At 45.2% G+C, this 15619-nt stretch overlaps 1 protein-coding gene across 2 annotated transcripts in view; it reads left to right on the top strand.

Moving 5' to 3' along the window:
• CCDC149 (coiled-coil domain containing 149) overlaps nt 1–15619 on the top strand; it is a 116231-nt gene that overhangs the window by 73171 nt on the left and 27441 nt on the right. For both annotated transcript variants that reach the window (XM_088836266.1, XM_055435314.2), the window contains 4 exons: nt 10228–10344; nt 11153–11325; nt 12033–12105; nt 13306–13390. In XM_088836266.1, the coding sequence (XP_088692392.1) occupies nt 10228–10344; nt 11153–11325; nt 12033–12105; nt 13306–13390 (448 nt within the window). The remainder of the gene's footprint in view (nt 1–10227; nt 10345–11152; nt 11326–12032; nt 12106–13305; nt 13391–15619) is intronic.

Genomic DNA, 15619 nt, shown 5'->3' with positions numbered 1-15619 from the left:
GGCTGCATCATATCCTACTCTAACTGAGATCTTGATGGCGAACCATAGGCAACACTCAGTTGGTTCAGCAAGCAGCCAGACCTACTCAACATTTCCTAATGCTTTATTGTCAGATAAATTAGACAAATGAATTTGGTCTCAGAGACCATATTTAAGCTTGTTCTGGCTTATATGAGCTTATAGCCTGGGTAGAGCAGGCAACCAAAACAGTGTGATTTTGAATATTCATCCCCTAGACTATGCATTGTAATTACACTTTATAGAGAACTGATTCTGAAAGATGTCTTGGCCCACGACTTGTTTTACAGTACACCACACCCAAATTGGGATTCCCTGGTGGCCCAACAGTAAAGAATCTGCCTGCGATGCAGGAATCACTGGGTTGGGAAGATCCCCTGGAGAAGGAAGTGGCAACCCAGTTCAGTATTGTTGCCTAGGAAATCCCATGGACAGAGAAGTCTGATGGGCTACAGTCCCTGGGGTTGCAAAGAGTCGGACTTGACTTATTGACTCAACAGCAACATACCCAAATTACACTAAAATCAAAACGAATTGAAGCAGCTTTAAAACTGCTTTGTGCAACTCTCTAAATTGTGTCCCCCTGGGAATAATGTGTTCTGAACGATAAGTCAGGAGCTTCTGGCTGTGTGATCTTGGGCCAGTTCCTTGACCTGTTTCTCAGTTGTTCTCATCTGTACAATGGAGGTAACAGTTGTACTTGCCTCAGAGAGAGTGGTTTGGTTCAATTCATTTCAACACATCTTCATTGAAAACCTGATTCTCTGGTCTGGAAATAGCGTAGTAAACCAAACCACTGAATTCCTGCTGTCATGAAGCTTCTATTCTATTCCGAAGGACAGTGAGCAAATAAATAGATACATGGTATAACACTGATTCTGAGAGGCACAGTTTTAACATTTGAACATCTCTGATGTAGTTATTGGTATCGTGTAGTAATGATTGGTATTTTTCAGCCTTTTTAGAGATGCATAATGGTAGGTCTTAGAGTTGACGAAATCTTGTATTTGGTTAAATACAGTAAAATATGTCAGACAGTGCTAGGTACTAAGTCAACAAGTTACAGCAGGCTAGAGATCTATAGGGCTTCCCAGGTGGCACTAGCGGTAAAGAACCCTCCTGCCAATGCAGGAGACATAAGAGACATGAGTTCAGTCCCTGGGTGGGGAAGATCTCCTGGAGGATGGCTTGGCCTCCAGTATTCTTGCCTGGAGAATCCCATGGACAGAGGAGCCTGGCGGGTGACAGTCCTTGGGGTCATAAAGCGTCAGACATAACTGAGCGACTTCACAGGCACGGCACTGTAGACTGCAGCCTGGAGGGCACTACTTACATTGGGTGTCAGGAAGGCATTCCTGTCCACATGCCCTTGGTTCCGAGGGCTGAAGGAAGTCAGGTGGGAAGTGCTCCAGGCAGTGAGTGCTGTCATCGGTGAGGAGAGAGGCTGCAGTGTTCACTCCAGGACCCTCACCACCAGTGTTTAACTCCCAGCCCTGCCATTTCTAAGGTCTGCGACGTGGTCAAGTCACTCCACCTCTCTGTCTTCAGATCTCGCCTGACAGTGGGGTTCGGAACAGTACGTCACAGGATGCTTGTTGGACTTACTGGGTCAGTGTGTAAGCACTGAAGGCAGGGCTTGGCATGTGAAGGGTGAGGGGAAGTGCACACCCCAGTCTGAGCTCAGGCCCCAGGCAAGGAGCCCTGGCTTCAGAGCTCTGCTGCAGCCTCTCCAAGGCTCTCCTCTGTGAAGACGACGGACAGTGTCTCCCTCCTGGGCTTGTGGGAAGCAGCAAACCGGAGGCTTCCTGTATTTAAGATGTATCTGAGGACTCCCTGAGGCTAGCCGGACACTGCTATGGGCACCAGGTATTTCGGTGCATGTGGCCAGAGAGGTCCCTGAGGGGGAGCTGACAGCAGGAGGGATAAGCAGATAAGCAAGTTGATTTCTGGAAGGACAGTGAAGACATTGCGGCACTTGAAGGTGAACGCTTCAGCAGTGGTGTTCAGGGAAGACCTCCTAGAGGAGGTGACATTCGATCTGTGACCTGAAAGAGACGAAAGACGTGGGTTCTGCACAGACCTGTGGGGAGAGCAAGTGCTGAGGCCCAGAGGCAGGCAGAAGCAGGGGCTGAGGGGAAGCCAGAGGCTGGCGAACAAGAGAGCTGGTGAGAGGCGGGGTCGAGAAATGGGTGGGGGCAGTTCATGCTCTCAGGAGGGCTTTGCGATTTATTCCAAATTTATCCCATTGCAGTGAAGTCGCTGGAGGTACCGTATGTAAGGAAAGCTTCTAGCATGTTGGTTGGCCCAAACTGGGTGCTCATTAACTGGGAACCATTAATGCACAGTAATGAGTGTGTGCATGGTGATCTCCAGAGCCTGGGAGGAGGACAATGAAAACTGCTGTTTTGTGTTTGTTCGTTGTTCTTCAAGTGACAACTTCTTTTGTTTAAAGTTAGAACTGGATTTGTCATATAGGTCTAGGAATTTGAACTTTGGTATACACAATAGAATTGCCTACTTGGAGCCATTTAAAGCTCTTGTGTCTAATTTTATCAAGGGTATTTCAAAAGGTCAGGGGGCAGTCGGAGAGGATGTGGAAAAAACCAATAGATAAAGACAAGATAGGCAGGAACTTGTTTTTCAAGTCACCCAGCACAGCACCGGCAGCTGAATGTTTAATAAATGACTTTTGGTGCTGACCTCTCCCTAGGCGTGCTATTTGCAGAAGTATGCAAGGACCAGGGTGGGGAAGGGCTCACATCTATTTCCTGTTAATTTTTTCATCTAGTCCTCTCAGTAATTCTGGCAAATAGAGAGTCATTGGATGAGGATTATAGCCATACCAGCTACAACTGGGGGTTGCACTTTCAAAGTTCTTCAGAAAGTGATCATTGCATTGTATCTCTGCATTGCAAGGATGGAGACCATCCCCAGAGTTGGAGTTGTGCAGTGCACAGGCTGGGCAGCTGTACTTAACTGTCCTGTCTACAAGATAGCTCTTACCCTCACTATGGACTCACTATGGAATATGTCCCCCACCAAAATTTGTATGTTGGAACCCAGTCCGAAATGAGATGGTATTAGGTGCTGGGGCCTTTGGGTGATTAGGTGACTTGGGTGATTCAGGGTGGCAGAGCTGACATGAATGGAATTAGTGCCCTCATAAAAGAGACCCCAGTTAGCTCTTTTGCCCCCTCGGCCAAGTGAGGACATAGGGAGAAGACAGCTGACTATGAACCAAGAAGTGGGTCCTCACTAGACAAAAGATCTACCAGGGCTTTGATCTTGGATTTCCTAGCCTCCAACTGTGAGAAATAAATGTTTGCTGTTTATCAGCTACTCCGTCTATAGTATTCTGTTATAGCAGCCTAAATAGACTGAGGCAGGAATTGGTTCTGAGAAGTGGGGTGCTGCTATAACAGTGTGGAAGCAGCTTTGGAACTGGGTAGTGGGTAGAGAGGTTGCAAGAATTTTGAGGCTCCTGCTCAAAAAAGCCTGTTGTCCTTCACAGCGTTGCTGTGAAGCAGGGGCAATTCTGGTGAGGACAGAGAAAAAAAGAGAGAGAGGGGGAGCTGGAGAGAAAGCTTCAGTCTTCATGGAGACACTTAAGGCATCCTGAACAGAATGTTGGTAGAAATAGGGACGCTAAAGGCCATCCCGATGAGGTCTTAGATACAAATGAGGAACACGTCATTGGATGCTGGGAGAAGGCCATCCTTCTTGTGTGTTAGTCACTCAGTCGTGTCTGACTCTTTGTGAGCCGTGAACTATAGCCCACCAGGCTCCTCTGTCCATGGGATTCTCCAGTCAAGAATACCTGGAGAATAGTGGGTAGCCATTCCCTTCTCCAGGGGATCTTCCTCTCCCAGGGATTGAACCTGGGTCTCCTGCATTGCTGGCAGATTCTTTACCATCTGAGCCACCAGGGAAAATTGGTTGAATTGTGATTAGGTCCTGTTACTTTATAGAAGGTAAAACTTGTAGGTGATGAAGTTGGATATTTGAGGAAATGTCTAAGCAGAGTGTTGAAGAAGAAGCCTGGTTTCTCCTGGCTGCTTATAAAATGTGAGAAGAGAGAGATGACTTGAAGATGGAATTGTTCAGCAAAAAGGAATCAGAATTTAAAGATTTGGAAAATTCTCAGCCTGTCTATATTGCAAAAAATGAGAATGCTAAGGGTGTTGGTCAAACAATCGTTTGATAAGGAGGTTAATACTAATTAGTATTAGTAAGAGGCTGGGCACTACTTTTCAGGACAAGAGAAGAATGACATGGAAGGTGATTCAGAGACCAGCAAGGCTGTCACTTTTGCCACAAGCCTGGAGTGCATGGCTCTTGGGGACAGTTGCCTCCACTTGGGTTAGAAAAGAGGAGGCCTCCCAGAACCCCAAGGCTGAAGACCCCAGCCCAGGAGAGCTACAGGGCCCTGGCAGAGCCATCCTGCCAAGCCTTGGGGGCGATGTTACCAGTGGGCCTGGAAGGCAGCATCCATCCAGAGAGGATTAATCCTGATCCTTACAGTTTAATGTTGTTTGCTCTGTTAGGTTTGGGGCTTCCTTGAGACCTGTGATGCTTTCCTTTTTCCTGTTTCTCCCTGTTGGAATGGTAATGTCTCTCCTGCCATGTCCCACCTTTGTATTTGGGGAGCACATAACTTGCTAGGTCTCTCCGTTTCACAGCTGGAGAGGAGTTGGCCTCAGGATGTATCTGCCTTCCAATCTCACTCCACTTTGGGTGATTTAAACAAGGTGAGGTTTAGATGAAGCTTTGGACTTCAGACTCTAGAGTTGATGCTGGAATCAGTTAATTCTTTGGGAGGTGTTGGGATAGAGTGAATGTATTTTGCATGTGAGAAGAACATGAATTTGGGGGTGCTCAAGGGCGGAATACTATAAGCTGTATCCCCTCCCCCCACATAATTCATATGTTGAAGCCTAGCCCCCACTGTGGTGATATTTTTAGGTTTGGCCTTTGGGAGATGATTAAGTCATGAGGGTGGAGCCCTCATCCATGGGGTTAGCGCCTTTGTAAAAGGGACCCTAGAGAGCTCTCTCAGCCCTTCCACCGTGTGAGGACACAGCAAAAGGACAGCCCTCTATGAACCAGGAAACACCCAGTCCGCTAGCATTTTCATCTTGGATTTCCCAGCCTTTAGAATTATGAGAGATGTTTATTGTTATAAGCCACACAGTGTATGGCAGTCTGTTATAGCAGTTGAATGAACTAAGACAGTCCCCGCTTTCAAAAAAACTGATGTCACCCAGGGCTCAGTGACGGTTAGGTGACAGCTGAGGACACGTGACTAGAATGAGCAGATGCAGGAGCTGAACACAGGTAACGCCAGGAGAATAATGGCTGTTCCTGCCTCTGGGTCCTGGGGAAAATTGTTATTGTTCAGTTGCTGAGTTGTGTCTGACTCTTTGCGACCCCATAACTGCAGCCCACCAGGCTTCCATCCTTCACTATCTCCCAGAGTTTGCTCAAGCTCACGTCCGTTGAGTCGATGATGACTCATTGGTGAGCTGGGGAAAACGGATTCAGGCAAATGAAACCAAGATGAGGGAGAGGCTGTTGAGGGCTCTGAGGGATGAAGCCAGAGAAGAGATCAAGGAGGAAGTGAGTCATTCTGACTGGGGGCTTTGACGGCACCAGAGTTTGAGCAGGGCTTTAGCAGAGGAGTCAGACTCTGTCGTCAGGGTGGGGGAAGGGCGCCCCAGAGCCCTTTGCCATCGTTTTGCGGTCTTGTGCCTCGGCCACATCCCAGTTGCAGCTGCACCTCATCCATGAGCGGACGACTCACACCCGTAATTCATTCATAAGCGTTTGTCTCCATCTAAATCAGCAAATGGACATGTCTCCTAATGGCTATGCACGCGCCTCTCAGGGCACTGGTCCACTCCGAGAGTTGGCACAGGGAGGCTGGCTGTGCCGTTTTGATAGTCCCATTGGAGGAAATTAAGTGCTCTGAGCAGTTGCTTCCTAACAGCTTCCAAGGTGGGAAATCAACCCCATTGCCTGAGGTCTACAGATAACGTTGGCTCGGCAGCTCGCTTTCCTCCAGCTCGGAAGAAAATTGGGACTTCCCCAGTGGGTGTATGTGTGGGGAACCTCACGTGTAGGGGGACACCAGTGGTCACAGCCATGATTGTAATAGCAGCTAACATTGATCGAGCACTCTTTATGTTCTGGGGCTGTGCTAAGTATGGTAGAGAAAAATACCTTCTCTTACGTGGGACTAGGTTCTAAAGTCAGCGTGTAAGAGGCAAAAGCTTGGGTCTGGCTGAAATTCGCCTTGAAGTTCCCTTAAGTTGCCCATAATGTTGAGGCACGTGGCCATGCATGCTCCTGAACAGCAGCCTTACTTATAAACATGAACAGTATGATTTTGCCTCAGTGCATCATCAGTCTCTCGCTCACCTTGCCCTATTGAAAGTAGGGATGGGGGAGCCACCAATGTTTAAAATTATTATTTCTTTCCCATCCCCTTTTCTTCATCCTGCTCTTCTTCCCCTTGGTTTTCCCCCTCATCTTTTCAGAAACTGGACACATCCATTTGAATTGCCCTAAGTTAAATTCTCATTTACTACAACTTCACTCTTTGACTTCATGATCAGTGTTGGGGAGGGGAAATTGCCCCCTCCACCCCTCTTGACATCTTGTGATTGGACACAAGACAGATTAGCAGGAGAAAAAGAGACATATTTGAAATTCATGCTGGTCTCTCAGGCATGGGATCTAAGAAGTGACCAAAGCAGATAACTTTTATACTTTCAGACAAAGAAATAATATATTTGGGAGGAATTGACAGGAGAGAGAACCTTAGGTTTTGGGTGCCCAATTAGTGAAAAATATAAACTGAGTTTTGACTTGGGGTAGTAAATAAAAGCAGTAACAGAGTTTGTTTAGATTTTGGTTTCTTGCCTGAATTCCCTATCTCTTACAGTAAGGGTGTCCTTCTACCTTCAGATGTAGGGAGTACACCTTTCACATGAGAGATTTTTAAAATTTATTTTTTAATCGAAATATAATTGCTTTGGGCTTCTCAGGTGGCTCAGTGGTAAAGAATCCACCTGCCAAGCAGGAGATATGGGTTCGATCCTGAGGTTGGGAAGATTCCCCTAGAGGAGTGCCTGGCAAACCCACTCCAGTATTCTTGCCTGGAGAATTCCATGGGCAGAGGAGCCTGGCATGCTACAGTCCACAGGGTTGCAAAAGAGTCAGACACGACTGAGCAACTAGACAACAGCAATACAACACAACAACAACATAACTGCTTTACAATGTTGTATTCATTTCTGCTATACAACACGAATCAGCTCCATGAATATGGTTGTCCCTCCCTCCTGAGCTTCGCTCCCACGCCATCCACACTCCGCTGCTCTGGGTCATCACAGAGCACCAGGCTGCATGCCCTGTGCTACACAGCCACTTCCCTCTCGCTGTTTCACACACGGTAGGACGTATGTCAGCGCTTCTCTCTCAGCTCATCCCGCCCTCTCCTTCCCCCTCTGTGTCTCCAAGTCCATTCCACCTGAGAGAGATCTTTTCCTGCTCTCCGGGTGACAGAAAGGAGGGTCAGAGCCCCTCTTATTAAGTGCCAAGTGTCCCTCCTGGCCATTTCTTAAGTAACTTTAATTCAAAATAATCAATATGCCATTGAGGCACATTTGGGTGCAGCCTACCCTGGGCCCGACAGTTACAGCACCCTGGAGAGTAAAAAGCTGTACTGCTGCTGTTGTACTCTTACAGTAAAAGATACTAAGAGAAGTTTAGGCATAAGCCTGAGGTTGCACAGCTCTCAAACTTGACCCCAGGACACCAGCCCCCAGACAGGCAGACTCCAGAAACCTCTAGCTGGGAAGACAAGAGCAATCTCCCTGGGGCTTCTGTCCCTGCTTTCGTGGCCCCTTTGGACCCCTTCAGCCAATTGAACGTTGAGTGTCAGACCCAATCAGTGATCCAGCTATCACCAACTTGGGCCTCACTTCTTAAAAACAAGTGTTTCATCCAGCCCAGCCCTGAGATTTAATTGTCGATATTGTATGCACATTAAACACCAAATGATTGTTAACATGTTTATTGAAGCTTAACAGGCATCCAGTATATAAAAGATGACTCTCTTCTATGGCTGTCAGACCTCAATAAACATGTTTAATAATTAATTGGCATTAAGCAAACATAATTGTGTGATTCTAAATTAAGTGTTCGGCGAAGCGTACTGTGAATGGGAAACCACAGTGGTGTTTTATTACTTAAAGTTCAGGCTGTCAATCTGGCTTGTCACATACAAGGAAAAGCACCCTGCTTTCAAAGCCATGTGGCATGCCGGTTGCCTCATGCCAAAGAAAAAGGCACAGGCCTTCCTGTTCCTAGACTCTTTGATCTGAAAGTGTTTCTTATTTGGTTAGCTGTTTGTCTTTCATTCACTTGGGGTTCTGAAAGTCCTGAGTCAAGAATTTGTGTTTTCACGTTACCAACTTTCAGGTGAATTAACCAGTTCTGACATAAACTCCATTCTCCCCCCCAAGTATAGCCAATGGACACTTGCTGTAGTTACATTCTCTAAAATCACTGCAAACACTGATTTAGGGAATATGGAACCATTGTTCCTAGGGGAAATAGGAGATTAGGTTCCTCTGAGCCTCTCATCACAGCACTTTGTCACCTGATCAATATATGTTTTACACGTTTCTGTTTAAAGTAACTTTATTTAACTTACATTGTTCATTCTTTATCATTGAACTCACAGCCAATAGTACTGTAACTCATGCCTGGATGAAACTTATCTAACACACAGATATTCTGTGTAAGGCACATCGTGGCCTCTTGTGCTCAGAAACACCAAACAACACTCCAGCACAGCTCAAGGGTGGGGTCTTCTTAAACAGCAAAACAGTGAGAGAAAGTACAAAAACGTGAGGGAAGAAAAGGGGCCCAAATGAGACCATGAAAAGGACACTTGTTTATAATATGAGCTGAAACAAGAAAGCATAATGATCTTAGCTGGGAACTTCCCTGTGGGACACTTCCCATTGTTTGCAACTCTGCATTTGTCTGCCCATATCCACTTCCAAGGGCTTCCCAGGTGGCTCAGAGGTAAAGAATCTGCCTGCCAATGCAAGAGATACAGGTTCAATTACTGGATTGGGAAGATCCCCTGGAGGAGAAAATGGCAACCCACTCCAGTATTCTTGCCTGGAAAATCCCATGGACAGAGGAGGCTAGTGGGCTATATAGTCCACGGGGTCACAAAGAGTCAGACATGACTTAGTGACTGAGCATGCAAGCATCCACCCATGCAAAAGCACCATGAATGCTGATTCCAAGGCTATAAGTAAATGTGCTTTATGCAGGTATACAAAGACAAAACCCTTGAGTTTTGAAATGAGAATTCCATCAAACATGGTCATCTGTATACTAAGTGCTGTGTGTCCCCTGCCAGGCCTTTGTGCAAGCTGTTCCGCCTGCCTGTAACATGGTCTGCTGATCTTCATGATGCTTTTGCTCACAGTAGTTGCACAATAAATATTTGTGCAGTTCAGCTGACTAGTTTTCAAATAAGGTCCTCAAATATGTCATAGCCTAAATGTCAAGAATGTGGGAGATTGCCCATCTTAGCAGATTCTTTGCAACATTGTGTTATCATTTTTTTAATCTTTGCTACTGGAAAAAACTCTGATGCTGGGAAAGGTTGGGGGCGGGAGAGGGGACGACAGAGAATGAGATGGCTAGATGGCATCACCGACTCGATGGACATGAGTTTGAGTGAACTCCGGGAGTTGGTGATGGACAGGGAGGCCTGGCGTGCTGTGATTCACGGGGTCGCAGAGAGTCGGACACGACTGAGCAACTGAACTGAACTGAACTGAACTGAAGTTTAAAAGAGACCCAGAGTTTTTTCCCTCACTGTGGTAGGGCTACACGGGACATCCATCTTCAGATGTCCAGCCCTATGTTCCCATTAGCCTTATAGGTGAATGCGTGGACATGTGTGTTTAGGCATGCCTGTACAGAATATAATATGAATTTTTTAATTGAATTAATGATGTTGGTAAGAAATTTCTTTGTCTTGTGCCTTTCCCCAGTATTTCCTGAAAAATCTTTTCTTCCAACACTTTCTGCCTAAGTAGGCTTGGGGTTTTGTTTAGATCTATTCATTTGAACTCTCTTTCCCTCTTCCTCTTCTTTTTCTACCGATCAAAAATGCAGCTGTTGAGGATGACAATTGCCAAACAGAGGCTGGGAGATGAAGAAATTGGCGTGCGGCACTTTGCAGCCCATGAGCGTGAAGATTTGGTTCAGCAGCTGGAGAGAGCAAAGGAACAGGTTATCATCAACATCTGTTAAGAGTGGGGGGGGGGTGTTCACACACCTGGGGATGACACAGAGAAGAGTAGACTGTGCCCCATTGCTCGGAGAGTGTGGGGTGTCTGGGATGTGGTCAGAGGAGGAAGAAGGATACAGTTTGAATGCATTTACTCCCTCCGTCCTCTGCTAAGTTCTCAAGCGATCTCTTCTGTTTTTGGCTTCTAGCAGATCTGCTGTCTTGCTTTGGGTGTCATTGTTCTGAACATAGCAAGAAACATCCCCCGTGCCCAGGATAGACAGGGAATGAACAAACATGACAAACTGGCCTTAATTTGCAAGTTTCAGCTGACATACTGAGCAATACTTTTTAGTCTACATCTCAACAGGTACCGAGCCCTAGTTAGGGAGCAGCTTAGAGAGCCTCGACTTTGTTTTTCTTGTCTTACTAAGTGATTTTGAAGAACAGAACAAGATTTCTGGGTCTAGAGTGGTTTGAAAAAGTAGTTGTAAGACACTGGCTATTGTTACCAATTTGCCCTCTCCGAGCCTCTGGCTTTAGGGCAGGCTGCAGTTGGTGAGCAAGAAGTTCTGTGTTTCCAAGCTGCCACGTCTGTCTCATCTTGGATATAGTAAGTGCCTGCTAGAAGTCATCTCCTTGTTTTTATCTTTCATCATAGTCCAGTATGTGGCACTTATGGTTTTATAGAAGGTGGCTGGCATTAATAAGCTCTCTAAAAGTCAGTCAGCAAAATAGAAGATTCTCTCTCTAACCCTAAAGCCAGTGTCTGCATAACTCCGTAAGTAAGGGCACTTCTTTTGGTTTCAGATTGAGTCTCTGGAGCATGACCTACAGGCCTCTGTGGATGAGCTTCAGGATGTTAGAGAAGAGCGGTCTTCCTACCAGGACAAAGTCGAGAGGCTCAACCAGGAGCTGAACCACATCCTGAGTGGCCACGAGAACCGTATCATTGATGTGGACGCCTTGTGTATGGAGAACAGGCAAGTGCCCAGGCCCTGGCCTGTGGTCATAGGGTGCTGGCCCTCCACTTGCCTGCAGGCCGGGAGTTATTTGCAGCCCTATTTACATTTGATAAAATTGCCTTACAATGAAAGGAAAGTCCCAGCTCTAAAGCAATGATATTAATGTCACCCATTAGTTGTAAAAGTAAGAAAAAAACAACCAAATGCTTACAAGCTGCATACATGCGGTCTTTCCCTGCCTTCTCCAGTTGGGTGAGAAGAGTAGGGAACAGTGAAAGCTGCTTGTTATTGTTATCAAGAAGACAGAAAAGAAGAAGAAAATAAATTGAGGAATTCCCTCAGCTGTTTCTTTTCCTGGAGGCAAATTTCCGTGTGTGTATGCGACTAACTTAACAGCGTGTCTGGTGTCGCCTCTTCCTGCTTTGCTTCCCAGTGGAATCATCTTAATGAGAATTATTTGAAAACTGTGTTGATACCCCTTAGGGGATCTCTGCAGAGGGCTGTTCTGAAGTGAGGTTTAGGTGACTTGGGAATATTTGACCTTCATCACATCCATTTAAGAAGAAGTCACCAAGATGCACTTTATCTCTTTTCGGTGGTGGGAAGGCATTATATGTAAAAGGTGGTTCTTCAGGTGTGTGGTTTTCCATTTTGCCCCTTATGTTTGAGTATATGATTTTTATCTTGCTCCCAAACTCTTTCTAGTTGTATGTATCCTTTTCCAGGTACCTTCAAGAGAGATTAAAGCAACTTCACGAAGAGGTCAACCTCTTGAAATCTAGCATTGCCAAATACAAGGTAGAAAATTATGACAGTGATGGTGATGATTCACTATTGTACATATAAATGTCATTCTATTTTAATTCTCTTTTATGTGCCAAAGATATTCTAGGGCTGCCTGCCCTCCAGATAATTCAGTAAGAGCTTAAAATGAGGAACCGGTGAAAATTAAGCCCCCAAACAGCAAACACAACAAAAACAGGTTTTGCAAGAGCTCCTTCTATTACCTGGACAGGGCACACGGAGACCACCAGAAGCTGGATGCAACCACTTTATAGCCTCGGTCTATATTAAATTGAGTTTCCTCTCCAGCTTTTCTGTACAGTGTTTTGTTATCAGATGCTCTTTGTCTCCTAATCATCCATAAGAAAATTATTTCTGAGTGATGAAAAAACAAAGATTGGGAAATCATAATCCAAATGATAATGTCACGTCATACTGAAAGGACAGAATGTTTAAATTCTCCCCACTGTTATTTAGTCTAACTCCAGCGCCATTAGTTAGATAATATCCTATTTCTGCAGATGTTAGTTGTAAGTGTTATAATTAGCAAAATCTCCTGGGTTTCTCTGCTTTGAAAATAGATTGACTTCTCTTCCTGAGGGTGAAGTTTTACAGTCATCTAGATGCTGGGGAGAGCCGTCTCATTTTCCTGACTTTTGACGTCTGCTTTTTTCTGGGAAGTCTCTATGCTATCCTTCCTTTTCCATTCTGTGGGGGCCACGCTTGAGTCTATACCCATCTATATATACACATAGCTCTTAACATTGTATAATTAATACATAATTTTAAAAACACGTGTATGCATTCACTTAACAACATTTATTCAGTTCTTCCATGAAAGTTTAACCCAGCCTCTATCTCATGTCTATTCGGAAGGGGTTTCCATAACTAGTGACTTCACACATTAGACTCAGTTCTTGTTTCAGATTTGATTTAATTTAACGCATATGCATTGAGTATCTTCTATATATAGGAGGATGTAATTGCTGTAATTATGCTGGGCACCAACTGAAAAAAAAAGCAAAAAACTCTTTACCAGGTCCGTAAAAATCAGAACTCTTTGGCAAGGACTCTGAATTTTGAACGTGAGGCCAGCATTTAGAGTTTTAAAGAGTTCTTGTGTGCTGGAGGGGAGGATGCATCTACCAGAATTAGGTATTTTTCCTTTATTGGCTTTTCTGACAGAGGTTTTTGTTTTCTCCCAATGCTGCTTAGAATGCTCTTGAGAGACGGAAAAACTCAAAAGGCCAGAGCAAATCCAGCAGCAGTGCTCTGACTGGAGTCCTGTCTGCAAAGCAAGGTAGGGGTCATTTTCTGGGAGGGACCACGTATGATCACAGAATGCTGGTGCTGTGGGTCCACATCTCAGTTTGTGAATTAGGAACTGAAGTGATCCTTAGAGTGCGCATGCGTGCATGCTAAGTTACTTCAATCGTGTCCGACTCTGTGCAACCCCATGGACTGTAGGTCGCCAGGCACTTTCTGTCCATGTTGATTCTCCAGGTAAGAATACTGGAGTGGGTTGCCCTGCCCTCCTTCAGGGGATCTCCCCGACCCAGAGCTCAAACCTGTGTCTCTTACATCTCCTGTATTGGCAGATGGATTCTTTATCACCAGAACCACTTAGGAAACCCAATCCTTAGAGTGGTCACCCCCAAACCTCCCCCTGTATCATCATTGCCTGGAGGGCTTATTAAAACACAGATTACAGGGTCCTACCTGAGAGTTTCCAATTTAGTGGGCTTCACTTTCATGCATTGGAGAAGGAAATGGCAACCCACTCCAGTGTTCTTGCCTGGAGAATCCCAGGGACGGGGGAGCCTGGTGCGCTGCCATCTATGGGGTCGCACAGTGTCGGCCATGACTGAAGTGACTTAGCAGCAGCAGCAGCAGGGTAAGCCCAGAAAGCGTGCATTTCTAAAAAGTTCCCAGCTGATGCAGTGCTGGTTTGGGTACCCTGCTTGGAGATCTGTTGCATTAAAGGTTTCTCCAATAACCGAACCCCATTTGCATCTATTCATCTACCTGTACTCTCCTTTCTGGAATGTTTTCCCTTCTGTAATCACCAGGTCAGCATCCCCAAGTGTCTGTTCCATCCTCATTGAGTTTCTCCTTTTCGTGGCCTCTGTGATCAGACTAGAAAAGTCTCCTAGCTACTGAAATCATTTTATCATGGCACGCATGCCTTTCTTCAAAGAAGTTTTTATTGATTGCAATCTCGTTCCTCCTTCTTGTCGATTCCAATGAAAAATAATGATCTTCCATGAACAGGGGAATAAATAGCAGAGCGCTTGCTTCTGACACTTAATATTTGGGGATTCAGTTTTAAACGTGAGACTCAAGTGGACCGTGCTGGGCTGGCCTGTTTTGGGCTTGTTGGCAATGCAGACCAGCAAGGATCACGTGGTAGTCCTCATAAGAGCTATGGTGAATTAAAAAAAAAAAAAAGGTGCTGAATCCAGCCTGCCTAATAATCAAGGCACTTTTCCAAGCAACTCTTTTTTTTCCCCTCAACTAGAAAAGGATACCCTAGAATTATTTTTACAAAGAAAACTACAGTACTCTATAGAAATGTGGAGTAGCCCATCTAAGTACAGCTGTGTATACCCTTGATAGTCAAACATCTCTGAATGTTGAGACCCAGTCCTATCACTGTTGTGGGGAATGCCAGCCAAGCTCAAGCACCTTGGCAGAGCAGTCAGTCAGCCAAACCTTTCTAGAGAACCATTTGGCAATCTGTTATAAAAAGTCTTAAACCAATCACCTTTGAGCCAATAAGAAATGATTACAGACATGCAAGCATTTAGCTTCAAGAAAATTCTTCTTCATTAATTATAAGGAAAAAAAACATTGGAAACAACATAAATGTCCAGCATAATAAAATAAATTTCCAATCCCTGATAGCTCAGTTGGTAAAGAATCTGCCTGCAATGCAGGAGACCCCAGTTCAATTCCCCAGGGAAGATCTGCCAGAGAAGGCATAGTCTACCCACTCCAGTATTCTTGGGCTTCCTGGTGGCTCAGCTGGTAAAGAATCCACCTGCAATCTGGGAGACCTGGGTTTGATCCCTGGGTTGGGCAGATCCCCTGGAGAAGGGAAAGGCTACCTACTCCAGTATTCTTGCCTGGAGAATTCCATGGACAGAGGAGCCTGGCAGGCTACAGTCCATGGGGTCACAAAGAGTTGAACACAACTGAGCACACATATGCACACAGCCCAGTTCTCAGCATAACGCTAGGCATGTAACAGGCAGATACTCAAGAAAACATGAAGAAGGGTGGCTGAATGAATAGACCTCAAAGAAGGTAACCTTCAGCTAATGGTTTTAATCCATCAGCACCTTGCTTTTTTGTCCATGAAATGGGAATAAATAACATTTCCAGGTTCTTTTTTAAATTTGAAGTCTCGAATTAGTCAGTATAAGCATTTTGAAGTATAAAATACTAGACAGATGCAAAAGATTATTACCTTTAAAAAAAAATGTTGCGAAAGTCCACAAGGACTCCTTCTTTCTGTTTAATTCTCACA

This window comes from Moschus berezovskii, chromosome 5 (genome assembly GCF_049115385.1).
Source record: "Moschus berezovskii isolate FMDL1 chromosome 5, NW_MosBer_1.0, whole genome shotgun sequence".
In the NCBI taxonomy this organism is placed as follows: domain Eukaryota; kingdom Metazoa; phylum Chordata; class Mammalia; order Artiodactyla; family Moschidae; genus Moschus; species Moschus berezovskii.
This window is presented reverse-complemented; position numbering and strand designations above follow the sequence as displayed.